General features: G+C 49.7%; 1 protein-coding gene across 1 annotated transcript in view; it reads left to right on the top strand.

Annotated features, from left to right (window-relative positions):
• Nucleotides 1-25,097, top strand: part of trappc14 (trafficking protein particle complex subunit 14) — a 76,979-nt gene that overhangs the window by 39,696 nt on the left and 12,186 nt on the right. The window contains exons 2-6 of the mRNA XM_067971850.1: nt 2,102-2,197; nt 13,182-13,311; nt 15,018-15,104; nt 20,728-20,848; nt 24,134-24,281. Of these exons, the coding sequence (XP_067827951.1) occupies nt 2,102-2,197; nt 13,182-13,311; nt 15,018-15,104; nt 20,728-20,848; nt 24,134-24,281 (582 nt within the window). The remainder of the gene's footprint in view (nt 1-2,101; nt 2,198-13,181; nt 13,312-15,017; nt 15,105-20,727; nt 20,849-24,133; nt 24,282-25,097) is intronic.

Below are 25,097 nucleotides of genomic sequence, written 5' to 3'. Positions count from 1 at the left end.
TAGGTAATTCAGATCCTTACATGCTGTTGTTACTTGCAGATAGATGCAGCATTCTCTCGTGAGTCCAGCGCGTCTAATCCCACCGTGTTTTGGTGATGGATTCAGGAGGCTGATGGTACAATGAGCTTTTTCTTTTTAAAACCCTCCCCCGAGATAGAATCACTTTTGCTGCTGCAATCGATTGCATTATGTCGCAGTTCTAAAGTACGTGTTGTACGTCCGCATCAGTGATGAAGGCTGAATGATGGATGATCCCACAAAGCAATGCCATTGATAATGAGGGACAGCTGTATTTTAAAGCGCCTTTCTATTGCACTTTGTTTAGTTATTGGCTGCAGCATGCTTGGGCACAATGCCAGGAGATGGCTAATTCAGGACAGGCAAACATGTCTCGATGGTGTTGTAAGGATGGAACTGCTTGATAGTCACGGAAAATAAGAGCTGTGGAGCAGGCCAGCGAGAGAAGCATAATATATCTGCAGAAACCTTAGATAATTGGTGAATTTCCCTTCTTCCCTGTACATGTGGCCAGTTGGGGGTTTATCCAATTTTTACACTGGGTGAATGGCCCAAATTTCGGGTGATTTCTGCGGTCAGGTATGAATCAAATGGTCATGTTGGAAAAAATAAATGCACTTCATTTCATAATTTTTTTTAAAAAGTTTAAAAAAAGAAAGTTTCATTTATATTGCACTTTATCACAATGTCTTACAATATTTCAATACTTTTTCGAGTGAAGAAAGAAAAAAAGAACTTGCATTTATATAGCGCCTTTCGCAACCCAGGACATCCCAAAGTGCTTCTCAGCCAATGAAGTACTTTTGAAGTGTGGTCACTCTTGTAATATAGGGAAATGCGGCAGCCAATTTTCACGCAGCAAGCTCCCTCAATAAGATAAATGACCAGATAATCTGTTTTAGTGATGTTGGTTGAGGGATAAATATTGACCAGGACACCGGGGAGAACTCCGCTGCTGTTCTTAGAAATAATGCCATGTGCAGCACTCCCTCAGTACTGCATTGGGAGTGACGGCCTGGATTATGTGTTCAAGTCCCTGGAGTGGGACTTGAACCCACAACTTTCTGACTCAGCGGTGAGAGTGCTACCCACTGAGCCACGGCTAACACATTGTTAGTAACCATTCTTATGCAAGCCAACATGGTAGCCATTTTGCACCAATGGTGTCCTGTTGACTGAACAGTGGATCTGTTGTTTTGCTATTAGTTGAGGGGGGAATGTTAGCCCCTGACACCAGGAGAACTCCTGAATCTTTGAATAGTGCCATGGGATTTTTAATGGGCAGACAGGGCCTCAAATTAAAGTCTTATCCAAAGGACGGCACCTCTATAATGCAGCACTGCACTGCAGGCTTTGATTATGTGCTCAAGCCCTGCTGTGGGACTCGAATCCACTACCTACCTACCTACCTACCCAGGTACTTAATTGGTTGTAAAGTGCTTTGGGACGTCCTGAGGTCATGAACAGCAATGTATAAATGCGAATCTTTTTTTCCCTTTTTCCCCTTCACTGAAGGCCATTAGTGAACCAGTTGAGTTTTAATGACTGCTTTCATGGTCCCAAGTTTCCTATTCATTCCTCAGATTTATTGAATTCAATTTTACAGTTTACCATAGTGGGACTTGAACTCTCAACCCCCGGCTTGCCAGTACAGTACCAAAACCACTAGACTGCCATACAGATTTAAGTTAATTGGCAAAATATCCAGGGGGGAAATGAGGAGAAGTTTTTTTACGTAGCGAGTCAAAATGGGAATTGGATAAATACTTGAAAAGGAGAAATTTGCAGGGCAATGGGGAAAGAGCAGGGGGAGTGCGACTAATTGGATAGCCCTTTCAAAGAGCCAGCCCAGGCACAATGGGCCGAGTGGCCTTTTTTTTTGCTGTATGAGTCTATATAAAATGGGAAGTGCAGGTTTTCATCCTGGGAACTGTACATCAGAATGTGTTTTCATGAGGCTTTGCCTTGTGCCGAATTGGTCGTTGCTGTGCGTTGTGGACTTGCGCACAACTTGTGCATTTTTCTAACGGAACCCGTGCCCAGCACGTACCTCAGTGCCTTTGTTTTTGTTTCTCTTCTCCAGACTATGGTGGAGGAGCCGATCATTTCCAACGATGAAGTTATTTTCCCGCTCACGGTGGCTCTGGACAAGCTACCAGTTGGAACGATAAAAGCAAAGGTCAGTGACGAACTATTTTGTGGCCACAAGTCTTGCGCTGTTCAGAGCCAGTCCGACTGGCCGAAAATAAGATGGTGTCCCAAATGCACTCCTCAGAAATTCATCTATCCACTGTTACGGGCTGATCCCAGGATGGATTTGTAGGGATGTATTGATTGCCTTGGAAGTGTGTGCTTTTTTTTTCCAGCTCCAGGTTTCTCTCCTGATGTGCAGACTTTCACTGGGGTACAATTCTTTGAGCACTGGTTGATTTCTGGTGTCCAACCAAATGGCCTCAGAGCGAGGGAGTGGAAATTTCAGCCTGTTCCTGATTGCTATCCAATAACTCCTGGTGGAACGTGTCTACGTGTGTGTGCACGCTTGTGCGCGTGCATCTGCTCGAGGTCAGGATCAGCCTTGGCTGTGATGCCTCGCCGTGGTTGAATAGCCTGCTGATTCTTACTGTCTGGGTCATGCATGAGGAATGGCCGCATTTGTTAAATGGAGAGACGTACAAAGCCCAACAATGTGGCATTGTAACATCTGCAGTAAGACTCACTAGGAGCGGACAAATCACTGGGACCCTGAGCTTCTTTACCTGAGAGTGGGGAAAATATACCCATCCGGCAAATGCTTCTGGGGCCTGCCAGGACCCTTTACTAAATGTACAAAACTTAGTATCATAGAGTACACAAGCAAGGAAGTCATGTGGAACCTTTATAAAACACTGGTTCGCCCACAACTGGAGTATTGTGTCCAGTTCTGGGCAACGCACTTTAGGAAAGATGTGAAGGCCTTAGAGAGGGTGCAGAAGAGATTTACTAGAATGATTCCAGGGATGAGGGACTTTACTTACCTGGATAGACTGGAAAAGCTGGAATTGTTCTCCTTGGAACAGAGAAGGTTGTGAGGAGATTTGATAGAGGTATTCAAAATCATGAAAGGTCTAGACAGAGCAGATAGAGAGAAACTGTTCCCATTGGCGGAAGGGTCAAGAACCAGAGAACATAGATTTAAGATGATTGGCAAAAGAACCAAAGGCGACATGAGGAAAAACTTTGTAAACAGCGAGTGGTTAGGATCTGGAATGCACTGCCCGAGTGGGTGGTGGAGGCAGATTCAATCATGGCCTTTAAAAGGGAACTGGATAAGCACTTGAAAGGAAAAAATTTGCAGGGCTACGGGGATAGGGTGGAGGAGTGGGACTAGCTGGATTGCTCTTGCATAGAGCTGGCACAGACTCGATGGGCCCAATGGCCTCCTTCTGTGCTGTAACCTTTCTATGATTCTATGTGATGATTTAGATGTTAACCAAACAGTTAACAAAATGACACAGTTAAGTTTTTACTGAATAGTGTAAAGCATTATGTATTTATAGGAAATCCATTAGGAGGCACTGGAATAGGTGCAAAAAAGATTTATAAGGATGGTACCAGAACTGAGAGGTTATACCTATCAGGATAGATTGAACAGGCGATGGCTCTTTTCTCTAGAAAAGAGAAGGCTTGAGGGGTGGCCTGATAGCGATCTTTAAAATTATGAATGAGCTTGACAGAGTGGATGTAGAGAAAATGTTTCCACTCGGTGGGGGAGACCAGAACTAGGGGCCATAAATATAAGATAGTCACTAATAAATCCAATAGGGAATTGAGGAGAAACTTCTTTACCCAGAGTGTGGTGAGAATGTGGAACTTGCTACCACGTGGAGTGGTCAAGGCGAAAAGCATGGATACATTTAAGGGGAAGCTAGATGAACACATGAGGGGGAAAGGAATAGAAGGATATGGTGATGGGGTTAGAGGAAGTAGGGAGGGAGGAGGCTCATGTGGAGCATAAACAACGGCATAGACCAGCTGGGCCGAATGGCCTATTTCTGCATTGTAAATTCTATTTAATTATGCAGATGAGATTGGAAACCATGCAGAGAAAGCCTTTACGTTTCCCCCAGTTACCAGAGACTTCCTCGAGATTATTTACATTTTATTTAATTGTTCAGTGGGCCGTGAGTTACTTTGCACAAATGTGCCAGGATTCAGCCTGTGGCTGCCTGAAATATTATCACATCATCTCACACATGGGGAATAATAATCAGACTGGCTGCCTCCACTAATTCAGAGACGGAAACTCAGAACAGAGGCGAGGATTTAATGCTGAGTTCAAAAGCAAAGCTGTCACTTGGAAAAGCATCAGAGCATCATTATACAGCCACAAAGGATTGTATGTATGTAGTGAGCACTGCTCAGTTCCGTTTGGAATGAGCTACCCTGTGAAGCAATTTCATTATAGCCCTTGTTCTTTGATCTTATTTAAATTGATTTACTTAGAATCATAGAATCAAACAGCACAGAAGGAGGCCGTTCGGCCCGTAGTGCCCATGGCGGCTCTTTGAAAGTGCAATCCAATTAGTCCCATTCCCCCTGCTCTTTCCCCATAGCCCTGCAAATTTTCCCCCTTCAACTATTTATCCAATTCCCTTTTGAAAGTTACTATTGAATCTGCTTCACTGCCCTTTCAGGCAGCACATTCCAGATCACAACTAACTATGAATTTTTTTTTTCCTCATCTGCCCTTTGGTTCTTTTGCCAATTATCTTAAATCTGTGTCCTGTGGTTACTGACCCTTCTGCCACTGGAAACAGTTTCTCCTTATTTATTCTGTGAAAACCCTTCATGATTTTGAACACCTCTATTAAATCTCCCCTTAACCTTCTCTGCTCTAGGAACAATCCCAGTTTCTCCAGTCTCTCCACGTAACTGAAGTTTTTCATCCCTGGTGCCGTTCTGGTAAATCTCTCCTCTGCACCCTCTCTAAGGCCTTGACATCCTTCCTAAAGTGTGGTGCCCAGAATTGGCCACAATCCTCCAGCTGGGGCCTAACCAGTGTTTTATAAAGGTTTAGCATAACTTCCTTGCTTTTGCACTCTCTGCCACTATTTGTAAAGCCCGGGATCCCGTATGCCTTTCTGATTTCCTCTGATTGTAATTCCATTTTTAACACACCATCTCCTCATAACCTCAGAGTGGATTTGAATCACTAATAATTTTTCAGTGAGGCTAACCCCCCCCACCACCGCCCAAGCAGTTCTGAGAGTTTATCTAGAGCATGCTGATTACAGGGATGCAGGTACCGTCCCCACCTGTATATAACGGGCGTATTCATGCGAACGCGATTTGCCACGTATAACGGGATGGCGTTATTACAGCACTCTACTGCGTAACAAGATTGTTGTACATCACTATTGAATACATGAAGTAAGACTGCCTGCAATGCAGTTAGCTTCATTTAAACTGCAGTCAGTGCTTTGTACAAGCTGTAACCCCACATCCCTCAGAGGGGATTCGAAGGGCTTAAGTACACAAAAGGTAATAGAACATTTTTGAGGTGCTATTTACTGGCACTCGGTGCACCTTAATGCAGTGCGGAGTAGGGAGTGAGCGCAGCTGTTTCTGCCTGAAATAAAGGGAGCGTTTACCGCGCTATAACCGGCAACTTTGAAATTGGCGTTAATGCAAATGGTTAACGGTTATCGCTTTTTGGCCGATATCAGCGACTGCCGGTTTTAAAAGTGGACGTTTTAAATGGCGGGGACTTTATTTACTTTTAGGGGTGTTAGATATCGAGGTGGAATTTGTCACGTGAAGCTAAAAAGGACTAGAACATCAGGAGTACGTGGTGGTGGAGGAGGAGGAGGGGGCAGTGGGGGCAGGATTATTGATTGAACTGAGTGAAGCCAGAGTCCGTCCTCCCTGATTAGAGTAATTACTCTTTTCCCCCACCACCCCTCATCACAAAAAGCTGTTGAGACAGGGGGTCAATTGAAAATTTCAAAACTAAGATTGATAGATTTTTGTTAGGAACATAGGAGCAGGAGGGAGGTTATTCAGCCCCTCGAGCCTGTTCCGCCATTCAGTTAGATCATGGCTGATCTGTATCTTAGCACCATCTACCCCCCCCCCCTTGTTCCGTAACCCTTGACATTCTTGCCTAACAAACATGGGTCAAAATTAGGTGAGGGTATTAAGGGATATGGAATAAAGGCAGGCAAATAATCAGCCATGATCTAACTGAATGGTGGAACAGGCTCAAGGGGCTGAATGGCCTCCTCCTGTTCCTATGTAAGTACGGGTCAGCATAAATATAGAGGAGGAGAGTTGGATGCCAGTTGACGAGGGCCGGATGAGGATGGGGAGTGTTTGCAAGTCAAAGGCGCTACAGTGATTCAGAAAATAGAATCCATTTTTGAAGACCTAAACAGAAACAATTTTATTGAAGGTGTGTTTGGAAATGATTAAACATCTCCAATATACCTTGCATATTTGTTCATGGTTTGGAAAATTGAAAACATCGACGCACTGAGTTAGATATTGGTAAACTGTTTTGATTCAATGACATTCTGGTTAATCAGCTAACTGCAGGGGAATGCAAGCTGAAATAATTTGTGAATTCCTCTCCCTGGCATCTGGTGGCTAAATAAAGATCTTGCAAGTTTAAATTATTTAGTTATTAAATTAAGGGGAAGCCAAATAAGTATATGAGGGAGAAAAGAATAGAAGGTTGTGCTGATAGGGTGAGCTGAAGAGGGGTGGGAGGAGGCTCGTGTGGAGCATAAACACCGGCATGGACCAGTTGGGCCGAATGGCCTGTTTCTGTGCTGGACATTAGATTCCTAAATGGCAGTCCCACATATTTAAACTATTAGGGTGCTAAGAAATATGGGTAATGTCCTTTAAACTCAGTGCTGCCAGAAACCAAATTCAGTTGTGTGAGGGTGCTGCTTGTCTCTGTCGAACACTTCAATCTCGCCTCGGGATCGCCAACCCTCCAGGATTGTCCCGGAATCTCCGGGAGTTAAAGATTAATCTCCCTGGACACTGGATTAATCTCCCTGGACACTGCTACGAACAGCTTGGGAGACAAAACCATAGGAGCAGTAAACAAAAAAATAGTGTGTTTTCTTTCATTGAACATTTTTGCTCATTAGTTATAATAAATATTGGTGATTGGGGGGGTGGGTGGAAGGGCTGTTTGACTGGGTGAGGCAGACGTTCATGTGATGAAACCTCCGGGAATATATCCACCCAGAGTTGTCAACCCTCCCCTCATCCTGTAAGATCCCGGTCTCAAAACAGGCACAGGGAGCACATCGTGCCTGCAGTCTGCCCAGTACCCTGGATGGTCACTGGCTGGTGGGAGTGGGAGGTGGGGGTCAGAAAACCAAATAACCTGGGCTACCAAGTTCAGCAATTCTATTTAAGGAACTGACGGGAACTAAGGAAAGGTTTTGTAAATCAGTCTTTTGTGGCCCATCCCTGGAATGTTCGCTAAGGTTAGCTGGTAAACCAGAAAGGGATTGAAATTGGATTTTTTTTCAAATATCTGACTCCATGTGGATGGGTTCAACTTTCCAAGCCATTGAAAGAAAGACTTGCATTTATATAGTGCCTTTCATAACCTCAGGACGTCCCAAAGCGCATTACATTAATGAAGTACTTTTGAAGTGGAGTCACTGTTGTAATGTAGGAAATGCCGCAGCCAATTTGCGCACAGCAAGATCCCACAAACAGCAATGTGATAATGATCAGATTATCTGTGTTAGTGATGTTGGTTGAGGGATAAACATTGGCCCAGGACACCGGGGAAAACTCCCCTGCTCTTTGAAAGAGCTATCCAATTAGCCCTGCTCTTTCCGCATCCCGATGGGATAACAGTTTCCGATGTTGGGCTGGGAAGGTTCCAGGCAAAATAAATTCAGGCAATCTCGAATCAGGTCGCTTGTGGGTGTGGACCGATGAGAGAGAGAGAGAGAGAGAGAGAGAAAACACAAAACTGCCCAAATCGGGGGCTGATTTGGCAATCTCACTCTGAGAGGCCATAGGGTAGCTGGTGTGAAGTGGGAAAAATGTCACCAATCCAGTAAGCGACCCCTTGGGGCAGAATAGAGAGAAGAGGAAAAAGTTGTTGCCGCCTAGATAGTCTGCCAGATGATACGAATGTAATTCTATATTCACCAAATCCGCTTGTGGTATCAACACTGCAGCAGCTTGTGTAGGTCCTTCTTGTATTGACAGGCTGTCCGGTTTGGTTCTATGTGGAATGCCAAGGAGGTTTATTGGTCACGGCCAGAATGGCTGCACATAGGACTGTCTTTGGGAAATGAGTACTGCAAACGTTAAGGTTTGGTCCATGGCTGGTTAGAGTACAGCTGAGCAGTGTCCCATGAGTCATCAAACCACTGGTACAGCTGTCTGTCTGTCTGGCACAGTTCTAGCTGTTGACTCTGAACCACTGAGTTTTTGTATGTTTTTTTGCAGTACAGTATGTACCTGGCAGTATGTTTTATCTCCCCTTGCCCCTCACAGTTTACCCCCTGTCTTTGTGTTGGTTCCTCTGCATTCAGTTCCCCGTTAATCAAGACTGGTTAGGCCACAGCTGGAGTACTGTGTGCAGTTCTGGTCGCCACACTACAGGAAGGATGTGATCGCTTTGGAGAGGGTGCAGAGGAGATTCACCAGGATGTTACCAGGGCTGGAGCGCTTCAGCTATGAAGAGAGACTGGGAAGATTGGGTTTGTTTTCCTTGGAGCAGAGGAGGCTGAGGGGGGACATGATTGAGGTGTACAAAATTATGAGGGGCACAGATAGGATGGATACTAAGGAGCTTTTTCCCTTCGTTGAGGGTTCTATAACAAGGGGACATAGATTCAAGGTAAAAGGCGGGAGGTTCAGAGGGGATTTGAGAAAGAACTTTTTCACCCAGAGGGTGGTTGGAGTCTGGAACTCACTGCCTGAAAGGGTTGTGGAGGCAGGAACCCTCACAACATTCAAGAAGCATTTGGATGAGCACTTGAAATGCCATAGCATACAAGGCTACGGACCAAATGCTGGAATATGGGATTAGAGTAGACGGCTGATGGCCAGCGCGGACACGATGGGCCGAAGGGCCTCCATCTGTGCTGTATAACTCTATGACTCTATGAGAAGTGGCCGAAATCTCTTCACCGTCCCATCCCACTGTCACCTCATCCACTTGCTGATATACCACTTCCTCCCTTGCTCTTTTCAACCGAGCTGGCGCCCGACTGGCCTAGGCCTCTCGCTGAGGTTTCTCTGTTTAAAAAAGATCCTAACCAAGATTGTCAGCAGTAGATCGCCAGTAAACACACTGCCGTATGGAAAGTTTTGACCTGTCTTTCTTTTGGAAGAAGATGAGCGATAAAAGCCTGTTGTGCGCATCTGTGTGTCTCGCTCGTTTACTTGCTCTCTGTCGCACGTGCTCTCTCTTTTTCCCCCCCCCCTCTCTTTCTTTTCCCCCCCTCTCTCTTTTCCCCCCCTCTCTCTCTTTTCCCCCCTCTCTCTCTTTTCCCCCCCTCTCTCTCTTTTCCCCCCCTCTCTCTCTTTCCCCCCCTCTCTCTCTTTTCCCCCCCTCTCTCTCTTTTCCCCCCCTCTCTCTCTTTTCCCCCCCTCTCTCTCTTTTCCCCCCCTCTCTCTCTTTTCCCCCCCTCTCTCTCTTTTCCCCCCCTCTCTCTCTTTTCCCCCCCTCTCTCTCTTTCCCCCCCTCTCTCTCTTTCCCCCCTCTCTCTCTTTCCCCCCTCTCTCTCTCTTCCCCCCCCTCTCTCTCTTTTCCCCCTCTCTCTCTGTCCCCCCCTCTCTCTCTTTCCCCCCCTCTCTCTCTTTTCCCCCCTCTCTCTCTTTTCTCCCCCTCTCTCTCTTTCCCCCCCTCTCTCTCTTCCCCCCCTCTCTCTCTTTTCCCCCCTCTCTCTCTTTTCCCCCCTCTCTCTCTTTTCCCCCCCTCTCTCTCTTTTCCCCCCCTCTCTCTCTTTTCCCCCCCTCTCTCTCTTTTCCTCCCCTCTCTCTCTTTTCCCCCCCTCTCTCTCTTTTCCCCCCCTCTCTCTCTTTTCCCCCCCTCTCTCTCTTTCCCCCCTCTCTCTCTTTCCCCCCTCTCTCTCTTTTCCCCCCTCTCTCTCTTTCCCCCCTCTCTCTCTTTCCCCCCCTCTCTCTCTTTCCCCCCCTCTCTCTCTTTCCCCCCCTCTCTCTCTTTCCCCCCCTCTCTCTCTTTCCCCCCCTCTCTCTCTTTTCCCCCCTCTCTCTCTTTCCCCCCCTCTCTCTCTTTCCCCCCCCTCTCTCTCTTTCCCCCCCTCTCTCTCTTTCCCCCCCTCTCTCTCTTTTCCCCCCCTCTCTCTCTTTTCCCCCCCTCTCTCTCTTTTCCCCCCCTCTCTCTCTTTTCCCCCCCTCTCTCTCTTTTCCCCCCCTCTCTCTCTTTTCCCCCTCTCCTCTCTTTTCCCCCCCTCTCTCTCTTTTCCCCCCCTCTCTCTCTTTCTCCCCCCTCTCTCTCTTTTCCCCCCCTCTCTCTCTTTTCCCTCCCCTCTCTCTCTTTCCCCCCCACCCCCCTCTCTCTCTTCCCCCCCCCCTCTCTCTTCCCCCCCCCTCTCTCTCTTCCCCCCCCTCTCTCTCTTCCCCCCCCCTCTCTCTCTTCCCCCCCCCTCTCTCTCTTCCCCCCCCTCTCTCTCTTCCCCCCCCCCTCTCTCTTCCCCCCCCCTCTCTCTCTTCCCCCCCCCCTCTCTCTCTTCCCCCCCCTCTCTCTCTTCCCCCCCCCCTCTCTCTCTTCTCCCCCCCCCCTCTCTCTCTTTCCCCCCCCCCCCTCTCTCATCTTCCCCCCCCCCCCTCTCTCTCTTCCCCCCCCCTCTTCTCTTTCCCCCCCCCCTCTCTCTCTTCCCCCCCCCTCTCTTCTCTTCCCCCCCCCTCTCTCTCTTCCCCCCCCTCTCTCCTCTTCCCCCCCTCTCTCTCTTCCCCCCCCCTCCTCTCTTCCCCCCCCCTCTCTCTCTTCCCCCCCCCTCTCTCTCTTCCCCCCCCTCTCTCTCTTCCCCCCCCTCTCTCTCTTTCCCCCCTCTCTCTCTTTCCCCCTCTCTCTCTTTCCCCCCTCTCTCTCTTTCCCCCCTCTCTCTCTTTCCCCCCCTCTCTCTCTTTCCCCCCCTCTCTCTCTTTCCCCCCTCTCTCTCTTTCCCCCCCTCTCTCTCTTCCCCCCCTCTCTCTCTTTCCCCCCCTCTCTCTCTTTCCCCCCCTCTCTCTCTTTCCCCCCCCCTCTCTCTTTCCCCCCTCTCTCTCTTCCCCCCCCTCTCTCTCTCTTTCCCCCCCTCTCTCTTCTTTCCCCCCCTCTCTCTCTTTGCCCCCCTCTCTCTCTTCCCCCCCCTCTCTCTTTCCCCCCCTCTCTCTTTCCCCCCCTCTCTCTCTTCCCCCCCCCCTCTCTCTCTTCCCCCCCCCTCTCTCTCTTCCCCCCCCCTCTCTCTCTTCCCCCCCCTCTCTCTCTCCCCCCCCCTCTCTCTCGTCCCCCCCCCTCTCTCTCTTCCCCCCCCCCCTCTCTCTCTTCCCCCCCCCCCTCTCTCTCTTCCCCCCCCCCTCTCTCTCTTCCCCCCCTCTCTCTCTTCCCCCCCCCTCTCTCTCTTCCCCCCCCCTCTCTCTCTTATTCCCCCCCCCCTCTCTCTCTTCCCCCCCCCTCTCTCTCTCTTCCCCCCCCCTCTCTCTCTCCCCCCCCCTCTCTCTCTTCCCCCCCCCCTCTCTCTCTTCCCCCCCCTCTCTCTCTTCCCCCCCCCTCTCTCTCTTCCCCCCCTCTCTCTCTTCCCCCCCCTCTCTCTCTCCCCCCCCCTCTCTCTTCCCCCCCCCTCTCTCTTCCCCCCCCCCCTCTCTCTCTTCCCCCCCCCTCTCTCTCTTCCCCCCCCCTCTCTCTCTTCCCCCCCCTCTCTCTCTTCCCCCCCCCTCTCTCTCTTCCCCCCCCCTCTCTCTCTTCCCCCCCCCCTCTCTCTCTTCCCCCCCCCTCTCTCTCTTCCCCCCCCCCCTCTCTCTCTTCCCCCCCCCCTCTCTCTCTTCCCCCCCCCTCTCTCTCTTCCCCCCCTCTCTCTCTTCCCCCCCCTCTCTCTCTTCCCCCCCCCCTCTCTCTCTTCCCCCCCCCTCTTCTCTCCCCCCCCCTCTCTCTCTTCCCCCCCCCCTCTCTCTCTTCCCCCCCCCTCTCTCTCTTCCCCCCCCTCTCTCTCTTCCCCCCCCCCCTCTCTCTCTTCCCCCCCCCCCTCTCTCACTTCCCCCCCCCCCTCTCTCCTCCCCCCCCCTCACTCTCTTCCCCCCCCCCCTCTCTCTCTTCCCCCCCCCCCTCTCTCTCTTCCCCCCCCCCCTCTCTCTCTTCCCCCCCCCCTCTCTCTCTTCCCCCCCCCCCCTCTCTCTCTTCCCCCCCCCCCCTCTCTCTCTTCCCCCCCCCCCTCTCTCTCTTCCCCCCCCCCCTCTCTCTTCCCCCCCCCCCCTCTCTCTTCTCCCCCCCCCCCCCTCTCTCTTCCCCCCCCCCCCTCTCTCTCTCCCCCCCCCCCCTCCCCCTCTCTCTTCCCCCCCCCCCTCTCTCTTCCCCCCCCCCTCTCTCTTCCCCCCCCCCCTCTCTCTTCCCCCCCCCCCTCTCTCTTCCCCCCCCCCCCTCTCTCTTCCCCCCCCCCCTCTCTCTTCCCCCCCCCCCCTCTCTCTTCCCCCCCCCCCCTCTCTCTTCCCCCCCCCCCTCTCTCTTCCCCCCCCCCCCTCTCTCTTCCCCCCCCCCCCTCTCTCTCTTCCCCCCCCCCCCTCTCTCTCTTCCCCCCCCCCCCCTCTCTCTCTTCCCCCCCCCCCCTCCTCTCTCTCTTCCCCCCCCCCCCTCTCTCTCTTCCCCCCCCCCCCTCTCTCTCTCTTCCCCCCCCCCCTCTCTCTCTCTCCTCCCCCCCCCCCCTCTCTCTCTCTCTCCCCCCCCCCCTCTCTCTCTCTCTCCCCCCCCCCCTCTCTCTCTCCTCCCCCCCCCTCTCTCTCTCTCCCCCCCCTCTCTCTCCTCCCCCCCCCCTCTCTCTCTTCCCCCCCCCCCCCCTCTCTCTTCCCCCCCCCCCCCCCCCCCTCTCTCTTCCCCCCCCCCCCCCCCCCTCTCTCTCTCTCTTCACCTGCCCCCCCCCCCCCCAACTTATCCAAAATGCTGCAGCCCCGTCCTCACTTTACCATATTCTCGATTGCAGATTATTGTCACTGTGTGGAAGAGGGATCAAGAGAAAGCAGAGGTGAGGGAGCACGGCTACTTGACCATTCTACAGAACCGAAATCCCTCCCAAATCTTCAGAGAAGATCAAAGCACTTTTAAAGCTCAAGGTACGATGATGAGAGAGATCCCAGCAATTTAACCCTGTGGGCAGAGTAATGACTATCCCAGAAGGCCTGCACGGGATTTAAATCCAAGTTTCTTTGTAAATGTAGAGCTCAGTGGAAGGAGAATGGTTTTTAAGTTTTTTGTCAATTCTCATCCACATGAAAGATGTCCGTGCTGAGAAATGGAACCCTTCCCCTTTTTAGTGCTGTGGCTGAGATTGAGAGGCTCTGTGTGCGGAGCCTGTGATTAGACCCGTTTACAACTCTGGTGGGTCTTGGCCTTCGCCTTCACGTTCATGTGTGTTTTAAGTTGCTGTAGATGAGTTGTTCAAAGGGGAAGGAAAGTGTTGAGGAGAGCACTTTCTAAGTGCCTGACCCTGAGCTGAGCTTCTGACCCCACATCCTCTCCATCACCAAGACCGCCTACTTCCAACTCTGTAACATCACCCGTCTCCGCCCCCGCCTCAGCTCATCTGCTGAACTCCTCACCCATTCCTTTGTTACCTCCAGACTCGACTATTCCGATGCTCTTCTGGACTGCCTCCTATCTTCCACCCTCCGTAAACTTGAGCTCATCTGAAACTCTGCTGCCCCGTACCCCAACTCACACCAAGTCCCGTTCACCCATCACCCCCTGTGCTCGCTGACTTACATTGGCTTCCCAGTCCGGCAATGCCTCGCTTTTATTTTTTAAAAAAATTCTCATCCTTGTTTTCAAATCCCTCCGTGGCCTCACCCCTCCCCTATCTCTCTAACCTCCTCCAGCCGTACAAATCTCCGAGATCTCTGCACTCCTCCAATTGTGGCCTCTTGCGCATCCCTGATTTTCATCACTCCATCGTTGGCGGCCGTGCCTTCAGCTGCCACGGCGCTAACCTCTGGAATTCCCTCCCTAAACCTCTCCGCCTCTCTTCCTTTTTAAGATGCTCCTTAAATCCTACCTCTTTGACCAAGCTTTTGGCCACCTGTTCTATTATCTCCTTATGTGGCTTGGTGTCAGATTTTGTTTGGTAACTCTCCTGTGAAGCACCTTGGGACGTTTTACTACATTAAAGGCGCTATATAAATGCAAGTTGTTGCGTCCAATATTGTCAAGCTTGGTGCCTAGGATTCCCCCCATCACCACTTCCCCCCGCCCCCCCCCCCCCCGGCCTTCGTCCCAGAACCACTGCAGTAACATCCATTGCTCGAGGGTTCATGGGGGTTGGTAAGTGCCTCCATTCATGTTCGACGGGGCTGGCACTTTGGACTGGCCTTGGGAGGGGGGTGGGGGCGCGACAGGGGAGGGGGTTAAATTGATGTGCAAATCTCGAGACTAGTTTTCCCTCTGGGAGCCGTGTACAATTGTAGCGTGGCCTCCACTGAATGCAAAGAAAAGACACATTTACCTGCGATCATAAACCAAAGTCTGGGGGTGAAACTGGACATGGGCGGAGACGCAAGACAGGCAGAATCGCATCAGCTGATAGTTACACGATGCTCCTGACAACCAGTTCTGTTGAAGTCAATCGAGCGGAGGGTATAACAGGCGCCCCGTGCGATACTGCTGGTTTTGCATCCCCCGCAGATGTCCAGATTCACCCCCTATATCCTTTCCAGTCATCTTGCTTGATAACTGTGCAGTAAGATTTATTTATTTTTTTGTTTTAATGACTCTTCTACTCCTCCTCTCTCTTATCTTCTCCCCACCCCCCCAATCATTGCTGAAGTGAGTACGCTGCTAACCGTCCTGCCACCTCCAACAGTCAAGTGTCGACAGCTCAACGTGTCGGGGAAACAGCTGACAGTGATTAAAGGTAATGACAGCGAGCCGTTCCACTCTGTAGCAGTCGGGATTCTTTTTTCCCAGCTTCGCAGGCACATCCCCTTTAACATATGCAGCCTGCCAATCATGTATTAAAGATCAGGCAATTTAAATGCCTCACATTCAATGCATAAACATTATCTCACTGTGACTCAGCCCACTTGACGTGCTCGATATTTCAACCTTCCTCTCCGTTCCCAGCTTCAATCCGTGTCCTGGCTTAGGGATGGGCAATAAATGCCGGCCTCACCAGCGACGCCCACATCCCATGAACAAATAAAAAAAACTATAATCCTCAAAAAGGTCAGGCAGTCGGAGGAAAGTTCAGGCAAAGCTGCGCTTTTATTTTACATATACATAGAATGTACAGCACAGAAAGAGGCCATTCAGCCCTGTTGGCCTATGCCGGTGTTTCATAGAATGGTTATAGCACAGAAGGAGGCCATTCGGCCCATGCCGGCCTTATGCAAGAGCAATCCAGCTAGTCCCACTCTCCCGCCCTTTCCCCGTAGCCCTGTAAATTTTTTTCCTTCGAGTACTTATCGGATTCCCTTTTGAAAGCCACAAATGAATCTGCCTCCACCACCCCCTCAGGCAGTGCATTCCAGATCATAACCACTCGCTATGTAAAAAAACGTTTTTCCTCATGTCACCTTTGGTTCTTTTGCCAATCACCTTAAATCTACATCCTTTGGTTCTTGACCTTCCACCAATGGGAACAGTTTCTCTCTATCCTGTCTAGACCCTTCATGATTTTGAATACCTGTATCAAATCTCCTCTCAACATTCTCTGCTCTAAGGAGAACAACCCCAGCTTCTCCAGTCTATCCACGTAACTAAAGTCCCTCATCCCTGGAATCATTCTAGTAAATTTCTTCTGCATCCTCTCTAAGGCCTTCACATCTTTCCTAAAGTGCGGTGCCCAGAACTGGACACAATACTCCAGTTGTGGCCAAACCAATGTTTTATAAAGGTTCATCATGACTTCCTTGCTTTTGTACTCTATGCCTCTATTTATAAAGCCCAGGATCCCGTATGCTTTTTTAACCACTTTCTCAACTTGCCCTGCCACCTTCAACAACTTGTGCACATATACCCCCAGATCTCTTTGTTCCTGCACCCCTTTAGTTTATATTGCCTCTCCTCGTTCTTCCTACCAAAACGTATCACTTTGCACTTTCTGCGTTAAATTTCATCTGCCACGTGTCCGCCCATTTCACCAGCCTGTCTATATCCTCTTGAAGTCTATCACTATCCTCCTCACTGTTCACTACACTTCCAAGTTTTGTGTCATCTGCAAATTTTGAAATTGTGCCCTGTACACCCAAGTCCAAGTCATTAATATAGATCAAGAAAAGCAGTGGTCCTGATACCGACCCCTGGCGAACACCACTGTACACCTTCCTCCAGTCCGAAAAACAACCATTCACCACTACTGTTTCCTGTCATTTAGCCAATGCTCCACACAAGCTTCCTTACACCATGCTTCATCTCACCCTATCAGCATATCCTTCTTTCCTTTCACCCTTGTGTCTACCTAGCTCCCCCTTAAATGCATCTGTTATTCGTCTCAGCTACTCCATGTGGTAGCGAGTTCCACATTCTCACCACTCTCTGGGTAAAGAAGTTTCTCCTGAATTCCCTATTGGATTTATTAGTGACTGTCTTATATCATGGAATGATTTTTCCATCTCTTCCTTCCCCCCCCTCCCCCTCCATGTTCTATCCTAAAGGCACTGCACCCCTGCTGGGATATGGGGTGACAAGCACCCCCCTCTCTCTCTTCCTCATGACTGTTCATCATGTGCAAGCCTGATGGATCGGCAGGCTATTCTGTGTGGGGCATCATAGTTATACCTGATTCTGTTTCACCTGATATCCACAGACATGCATTGTACCAGTGGAAGTCACTGTTAGTTTCTTACCCCTGAAACCTTAACCAGCCCGGGACTGAAATCCCTTCCTTTACATTTTACCCTGCAGAGGTCAGTTTAGTTTGCTGATGAAGCAGGACTTATTTGGAACAGAACCATCAGAAATCAGGCTTCTTCGACAGCACCTCCCAAACCCGCGACCTCTCCCACCTAGAAGGACAAGGGCAGCAGGCACATGGGAACAACACCACCTGCACGTTCCCCTCCAAGTCACACACCATCCCGACTTGGAAATATATCGGCCGTTCCTTCATCGTCGCTGGGTCAAAATCCTGGAACTCCCTTCCTAACAGCACTGTGGGAGAACCTTCACCACACGGACTGCAGCGGTTCAAGAAGGAGGCTCACCACCACCTTCTCAAAGGCATTTAGGGATGGGCAATAAATGCCGGCCTCGCCAGCGACGCCCACATCCCATGAACGAATTTTTTTTTAAAAATCAGAATCTGATGAGAGAGTGAGTCATGTTTCAACCTAGTCAGCAAGTTCTGGCAGGCTAATCCACCATGAGGACCTCACACCGAGCTCACTCCTGGCCCGCCTAACGGCCAGCCGGTGTCCTGGGCGCCGCGTTTCCCCACAGCAGTGACTACACTTTAAAAAGTACTTCATTGGTTGTGAAGCATTTTGGGACGTCCTGAGGTCGTGAAAGGCGCTATATAAATGCACGTTCTTTTCCTATTTCTTTTTGCTGGGTAGTGGGAACCTTGGCTGGTTCCCCTGGGCGGTGAGACCTATTGTAGCACACCAACTGTCTCCCTGGCTGAGATCCGGTGCAGAGCAACCGCCTGCCGTTACAACTTATTAACATCACCCCCTCATTCAGGCCTCCCCTGGCTGAGCACCGATTGCGACCAACCTGGTCCTGAGCCTTTGCCAGTGGCTACTCTCAAACTGGCTGATGGAAAGTGTGACGAGTTGCCTCTTATTTTTCCCTCTTTTCTCTTCTCCTTCCGCCCCCAACATCTCTAAGCCCCAGGCCACCACTAGGGAAGTGTCTGGCATCAACCAAACATCTCCCCACATCTGGCAATGTGTGGTCTGTGGAGGCAGAATCACTCCTGACCTGTCTCTGGTGCCACCTGTTGATTCTACACGACACTGCCCTTCCCTTGACAGTCACAGTCGAGTATCGTAGCATCTTGCAACACAGGAGGAGGCTATTCGGCCCATCGTGCCTGTGCCGGCTCTTTGAAAGGGCTATCCAGTTAATCCCACTCCCCTGCTCTTTCCCCGTAGCCCTGAAAATGTTTCCTTCATAAGTACGTATATCCAATTCCCTTTTCAATCTGCTTCCACCACGTTTTCAGGCAGTGCATTTCCAGATCATAACGACTCGCTGCATAAAAAAATTTTCTCGTGTCCTCCCTGGTTCTTTTGCCAATTACCTTAAATCTGTGTCCTCTGGTTACCGTCCCTCCTGCCGCTGGAAACAGTTTCTCCTTATTTACCCTCTCAAAACCTCTCAGTTTTGAACACCTCTATTAAATCTCCCCTTAACCTTCTCTGCTCTAAGGAGAATAACCCCAGCTTCTCCAGTCTGTCCACATAACTGGAGTCCCTCATCCCTGGTAACATTCTGGTAAACCATCTCTGCACCCTCTCCAAGGCCTTGACATCCTTCCTAAAGTGTGGTGCCCAGAGTTGAATACAGTACTCCAGCTTGGGGCCTGACCAGTGTTTTTATAAAGGTTTAGCATAACTCCCTTGCTTTTGTACTCTTTTTGCCTCTATCTATAAAGCCAAGGATCCCGTATGCTTCTTTAAACAGCTTTATCGACCTGTCCTGCCACCTTCAAAGGCGTGTGTACGTGTAAAACTTTATGAATTCACTCTCGCAGAGAGGAGCCTTCCCTGTTGGAATTCAGGCACGGAGCTCAGCATTAAAATCAACTGTCAGAAAACTCCAGGGGCTGGCTGGACGACCCACTCCTTGGTGCCGAAGCTTGACCCCCAGCAGCGCGAGCTCCTAAAACGGCCCTGCTGTTCGCAGTATTAACAGCAGCACCCTGGGGTGCAGGGTTTGTGCACGCTCCCATCAGGCGCCAAGTTCCCCCATCTCAGCCGTGCTGCTTGGGCGATGGGGTCCTGCCGAACGAAGGTCAGACGATTCCCCGCAGAGAGGCTGGGGAGAGTCGAGGGCGAGTCACCCAGAGCCCATTACTGCAGGTCTCCTCGCAGATGCTGGAGTGACACTGGGCTGAAGCCATCCGATTAACTCCCTCGGATCAGGATCGGACTTTAGCACCGAGACACTTGGAGAAGGATGAAACATAAACATTTTGTTTTAACTGGTGGTTCAGAAACAATTAATTTTTATTTCTTTTTTTGTCCTTTTGAAACTTTACTCTCAGCTAACATTTCCTACTTTACAGCAGTGACTACACTTCGAAAGCACTTCATTGGCTGTAAAGCAGTTTGGGACGTCCTGAGGTCGTGAAAGGCGCTATATAAATGCAAGACTTACTTTCTTCTTTCTTTCTAACACTTGTTGACCTGGCTTTCTTTCTGAACGAAATGTCTTCTCTTTTTTTTAAACAGTCGGAGGCTTGTGCTTTGAAGGCAGAGGTCGTGACTCTTATTGGAGCAATAACCTGCACTCGTGCTGCTAGTGCTGCTCGGTCCTGAATGTGCATGCGGCTTTAGTCAACTCCATCGGCCCAGAGACAGATGCAGCACTGCAGCGTTAGAAACTGTAACTGCGGTGTGCATGCGGCTTATAGGGTAACTTGCTGGGCTCTGAGGACACTCCAATACAATGAAACGGGTCTCACTGGTGTCCTAAACTGAGAGAGCAGAGCCCTGGGATTGTATTACAACACATTGGATTGTTTTCTGTTGGACCCATCACTCTCATATTTAACAATTGATTGTAGTTCCCTGTGGCTGTATCTGCAAATATTCACCCCCCCCCCCCCCCCCACCGATGACCTGAGACACTCTCCAGCCCTACAACCTTCCGAGATCTCTGCGCTCCTCCAATTCTGGCCTCTTGCGCATCCCCGATTTTAATCGCTCCGCCATTGGAGGCTGTGCCTTCAACTGCCTAGGTCCTAAGCTCTGGAATTCTCTCCCTAAACCTCTCTGCGCCTCTCTCCTCCTTTGAAGACATAAGAACATAAGAAATAGGAGCAGGAGTAGGCCATACGGCCCCTCGAGCCTGCTCCGCCATTCAATAAGATCATGGCTGATCTTCGACCTCAACTCCACTTTCCTGTCCGATCCCCGTATCCCTTGATTCCCTTACAGTCCAAAAATCTATCGCTCTCAATCTTGAACATACTCAATGACTGAGCATCCACAGCCCTCTGGGGTAGAGAATTCCAAATATTCACGGCCCTCTGAGAGAAGAAATTCCTCCTCATCTCAGTCCTAAATGTCTGACCCCTTATCCTGAGACTATGTCCCCTAGTTCTAGACTCTCCAGTCACTTTAAGACACTCCTTAGAACCTACCTCTTTGACCAAGCTTTTGGTCACCTGCCCTAATACCTCCTTATGTGGCTCGGTCTGATATTTCGTCTGATAACGCTGCTGTGAAGCACCTTGGGACATTTTACTATGTTAAAGATGCTACCTAAATATATAAATGCAAAATTGTTGATGATCTGACTGTAACGTTTTATATTGCTTTGGATGCCAGTGCCGTAATGCTGAAATGGCTGCTTTTCCCCCCCAACAGTGCTAAACACATCCTCTCAGGAGGAGATCTGCGTCCGCGACGTGCGAATTCTGCCAAACTTCAACGCCAGTTACTTACCCATGATGCCCGATGGCTCCGTGCTGCTCGTAGACAATGTCTGGTGAGAGCTGTGCGTGATATATCTTTGAGCTTTATGAGGACTGGGAGGAATGTGGAACGGACGCGTGGCTGGTTCGATGGGGTGGCTCCGACAACATTCCCAGCGATTTGCACTTCATCCGGGGAGGTCCTGATGGCTCGGCGGGGGAAATGCGCCACCCGGCGTGGTACCGAGCGGGAAGGACCGCGGTTCGATTCTTGGTCAGCGCCGAGCTCGCTAAGGTGGCAGCGATTGGCCCCGGCACCCTGGGAAAGGAGGTGGGGGCGGGAGGGGGGGAAATCGATCTCCTGGTTATCGTCCAGTGACCTGCGCTGGAAGGCTCCGAGTGCGTTCTCCGGATCGGCCTGACAGCCGCTGCTCAGGCTCAATGCAAGAAGGATGGGCACTTAAGTGAGGTTCCCAGAGAGTTACTCGAACCTGCGCCGGTTCGAGAGGGATAGAATTGAAAAGCAGAGAAGTTATGTTAAACTTGTATCGACACACTTGGAGTACTGTGCACTGTTCTGGTCTCCATATTATAAAAAGGATATAGAGGCAATGGAGAGGGTGCAAAAAAGATTCACAAGGATGACACCAGAACTGAGAGGTTATAACTATCAGGAAAGACTGAACAGGCTGGGGCTGTTTTCTCTCGCAAAGAGAAGGCTGAGGGGTGACCTGCTCGAGGTCTTTAAAATTATGACGGGGATCGATAGGGTAGACGTAGAGATGATGTTTCCACTTATTGGAGAGACCAAAACTAGGGGCCATAAATATAAAATAGTCACTAATAAATCCAATGAAGAATTCAGGAGAAATTTCTTTACTCAGAAAGTGGTTAGAATGTGCAACTCGGTGTTTATGTTCCACACGAGCCTCCTCCCTCCTCTCTTCATCTCACCCTATCAGCGTAACCTTCTATCCCTTTCTCTCTCCTGATTATCCAGCTTCCCCTTAAATGCATCTATGCAATTCACCTCAACTACTCCTTGTGGGAGCGAGTTCCACATTGTCACCTCTCTCTGGGTAAAGAAGTTTCTCCTGAATTCCCTATTGGATTTATTAGTGACTCTCTTATGTTTATGGCCCCCTAGTTATGGTCGTCCCAAACAAGTGGAAACTTGTAGAAGATCTTAGTTGGGCCACAGTTGGAGTATTTGGTTTCCCATCATAGGAAGGATATAAAAGCAAATGGGAAAGGTGCAATGTACCTTCTCGTAGATGGTACCTGGTGAGGGGATACAGTTACAAAGTGACTTGAGCAGTTGGGGCTTTTTTTACTACAGCTGAGAAGGTTAACGGTTGGCCTGATGGAGGGCTTCAATATTTTAAAGGGTTGTGATAAAAGTAAACAGTGATATGTCCAACCACAGGTCAATGAGATGATAACGAGAGGGCACAAATTTAAGATAATTACGTAAAGAATAAAAGGGGAAGTGAAAAAATAAATGTTTTAGAATCATAGAATCTTACAGCACAAAAGGAGGCCATTCGGCCCATCTTGCCTGTGCTGGCTCTTTGAAATTAGTCCCACTCCTCCTGCTCTTTCCTCATAGCAATTTTTTCCCCTTCAAGTATTTATCCAACTCCCTTTTAAATGTTACTATTGAATCTGTTTCCATTGCCCTTTCAGGTAATGCATTCAACTCAGATCCTAATAACTCACTGCATAAAAACATTTCTCCTCATCTCATCTCACTTCTGGCTCTTTTGCCAATTACTGTAAATCTCTGTCCTTTAGTTACCTCCTGCCAGTGGAAACGGTTTCTCCTTATTTACTGTATCAAAACCCTTCATGATTTTAAACGCCTCCATTAAATCCCCCCTTAACCTTCTCTGCTGTAAGGAGAACAACACCAGTTTCTCCAGTCTCGTCACATAATTGAAGTCCCTCATCCCTGGTACCGTTCTGGTGAATCGCATCTGCACCCTCTCCGAGGCCTTCACATCCTTCCTGAAGTGCGGTGCCCAGAATTGGACACAATACTCCAGCTGGGGCCTGACCAGTGATTTTTCACAGAGGGTGGCTAGAAAGTGAAATTCTCCACCAAAACCCACTGTTGAAGCAGAGTCCATTAAATTCTTTTAAAAGGGAAATAGTTGGTTGCTTGACAAAGAGGAATTTTAATGTGTGTGGGTGGTGACCTGAGGAGTGAGATCAGACACGGAGTAGAACGCTAGTGCAGGCTCGATGGGCCAAATGTGTTGAGAGAATTCTCTGAATTCCTCATGGGCTCGCAACACCTGGTAGGAGATGGCATCGCTAAAGGCTGGTCGGGAGGCAGCTTAATTCCTGGCGCAGGTCCGTTGAATAACGATGGGAAACTTGGTGAGGCTGAGCGAAACTGCTTAGTGAAGGTGGATCAGAGAAAAAAAAAACGGGTTTCTCTCTATTCTTTCTCAGTGCAATCAGCATTTAAATCATACGTTCCTGTACCTCTTGTAAACAACTTGCATTTATGCAGCACCTTTAACGTGGTGAAAACGTCCCGAGGCGCTTCACAGGAGCGATTATCAAACACCGAGCAACATAAGGAGATGTTAGGACAGGTGACCAAAAGCTTGGTCAAAGAGGTAGGTTTTAAGGAGCGTGCTAAAGGACCGCCTACTTTCACCTCCGTAACATCATCTGTCTCCGCCCCTGCCTCAGCTCATCTGCAGCTGAAACCCTCGTCCATGCCTTTGTTACCTCCAAACTCAACTATTCCAATGCTCTCCTGGCCGGCCTCCCATCTTCCACCCTCCATAAATTTGAGTTCACCCAAAGCTCCGCTGCCAGTATCCTAACTCGCACCAAGACCCATTCACCCATCACCCCCTGTGCTCACTGACCCACATTGGCTCCCAGTCCAACAACGCCTCAATTTTAAAATTCTCATCCTTGATTTCAAATCCCTCCACTGCCTCGCCCCTCCCTATCTCTGTAACCTCCTCTAGCCCTACAACCCTCTGAGATCTCTGCGCTCCTCCAATTCTGGCCTCTTGCTTATCCCCGATTTCCTTTGCCCCACCACTGGGGGCTGTGCCTTTAGTTGCCCAGGCCCTGAGCTCTGGAATTCCCTCCCTAAATCTCTCCACCTTTTAAGATGCTCCTTGAAACCTACCTCTTTGACCAAGCTTTTGGTCACCTGTCCTAATATCGCCTTATGTGGCTCGGTTTCAAATTCTGTTTGATAATCATTCCTGTGAAGCGCCTTGGGACGTTTTACTACATTAAAGGCGCTATATAAATGCAAGTTGTAGTTGGTCTCCGTGCTATGATGGTTTGTTTGAAACGTGTCCGGTGCTGGTTTTCCCCCCCCACAGCCACCAGTCGGGCGATGTGTCCGTGGCCTCGTTCTACAGGATGGACGGTAATTCCAGCCACCTCCCGATAAAGCTCAGTGCCCTGGAGGAACAGGCTTTCCTCTTCCAGCTGCAGGTTAACGAGCGGCCCCAGCAGGACACTAAGGAGGTACGCACACAGTCACCGTTTATTTCATGCAAAGGACAAAAAAAAAGTTTCAGCAACTCTGATTCTATGCAAAAGAAAAATTTAAAAGGGGATTTGGAAAAGGGTAGGGGAATGGAATTAAATGGGTAACTGTTTAATTAAGGTATAAATATTAACCCCCCAACCTCCCCATCAGTGCCGGAGTGGGCGAGGGAGTGGGGCAAATCATTTGACCTTTTTTAACATAAAGGAGGGCAGGAGGAGAGATGGTGAATATACCGCAACATGTGAGTGTGTTTGACTGCTTCTCCATCTGAAGTGGTGAAACTGGAGGCTAACCGCTGAGGAATAAGCTCGGTCAAGGTTGAAGAAAGAAACGAGCGATCAGAGGCAATAGGAACAGGAGAAGGCCATTCAGCCCCTCCAGCCCGCTCCGCCATTCAATTAGATCATGGCTGACCTGCACCTCAACTCCATTTCATAGATAGATGTGTACAACATGGAAACAGGCCCTTCGGCCCAACATGTCCACGTCGCCCAGTTTATACCACTAAGCTAGTCCCAATTGCCTGCACTTGGCCCATATCCCTCTATACCCATCTTACCCATGTAACTGTCCAAATGCTTTTTAAAAGACAAAATTGTACCCGCCTCTACTACTGCCTCTGGCAGCTCGTTCCAGACTGCCTTGGTTAGCTGCCTTGGTTCCATATCCCTTGATACCCTCACTCAACAAAAACCCATCGATCTCAGCCTTGAAAATGTCATTGCCCCCTGCGTCCACAGCCTTTCGGGAGAGGAAACTCCAGATTTCCACCACCCTTCCAGTGTAAAAGC

Source organism: Heptranchias perlo, chromosome 35 (genome assembly GCF_035084215.1).
Source record: "Heptranchias perlo isolate sHepPer1 chromosome 35, sHepPer1.hap1, whole genome shotgun sequence".
Lineage (NCBI taxonomy): Eukaryota > Metazoa > Chordata > Chondrichthyes > Hexanchiformes > Hexanchidae > Heptranchias > Heptranchias perlo.
The sequence above is the reverse complement of the archived record's forward strand: the minus strand, read 5'-3'. Positions and strand labels throughout refer to the sequence as shown.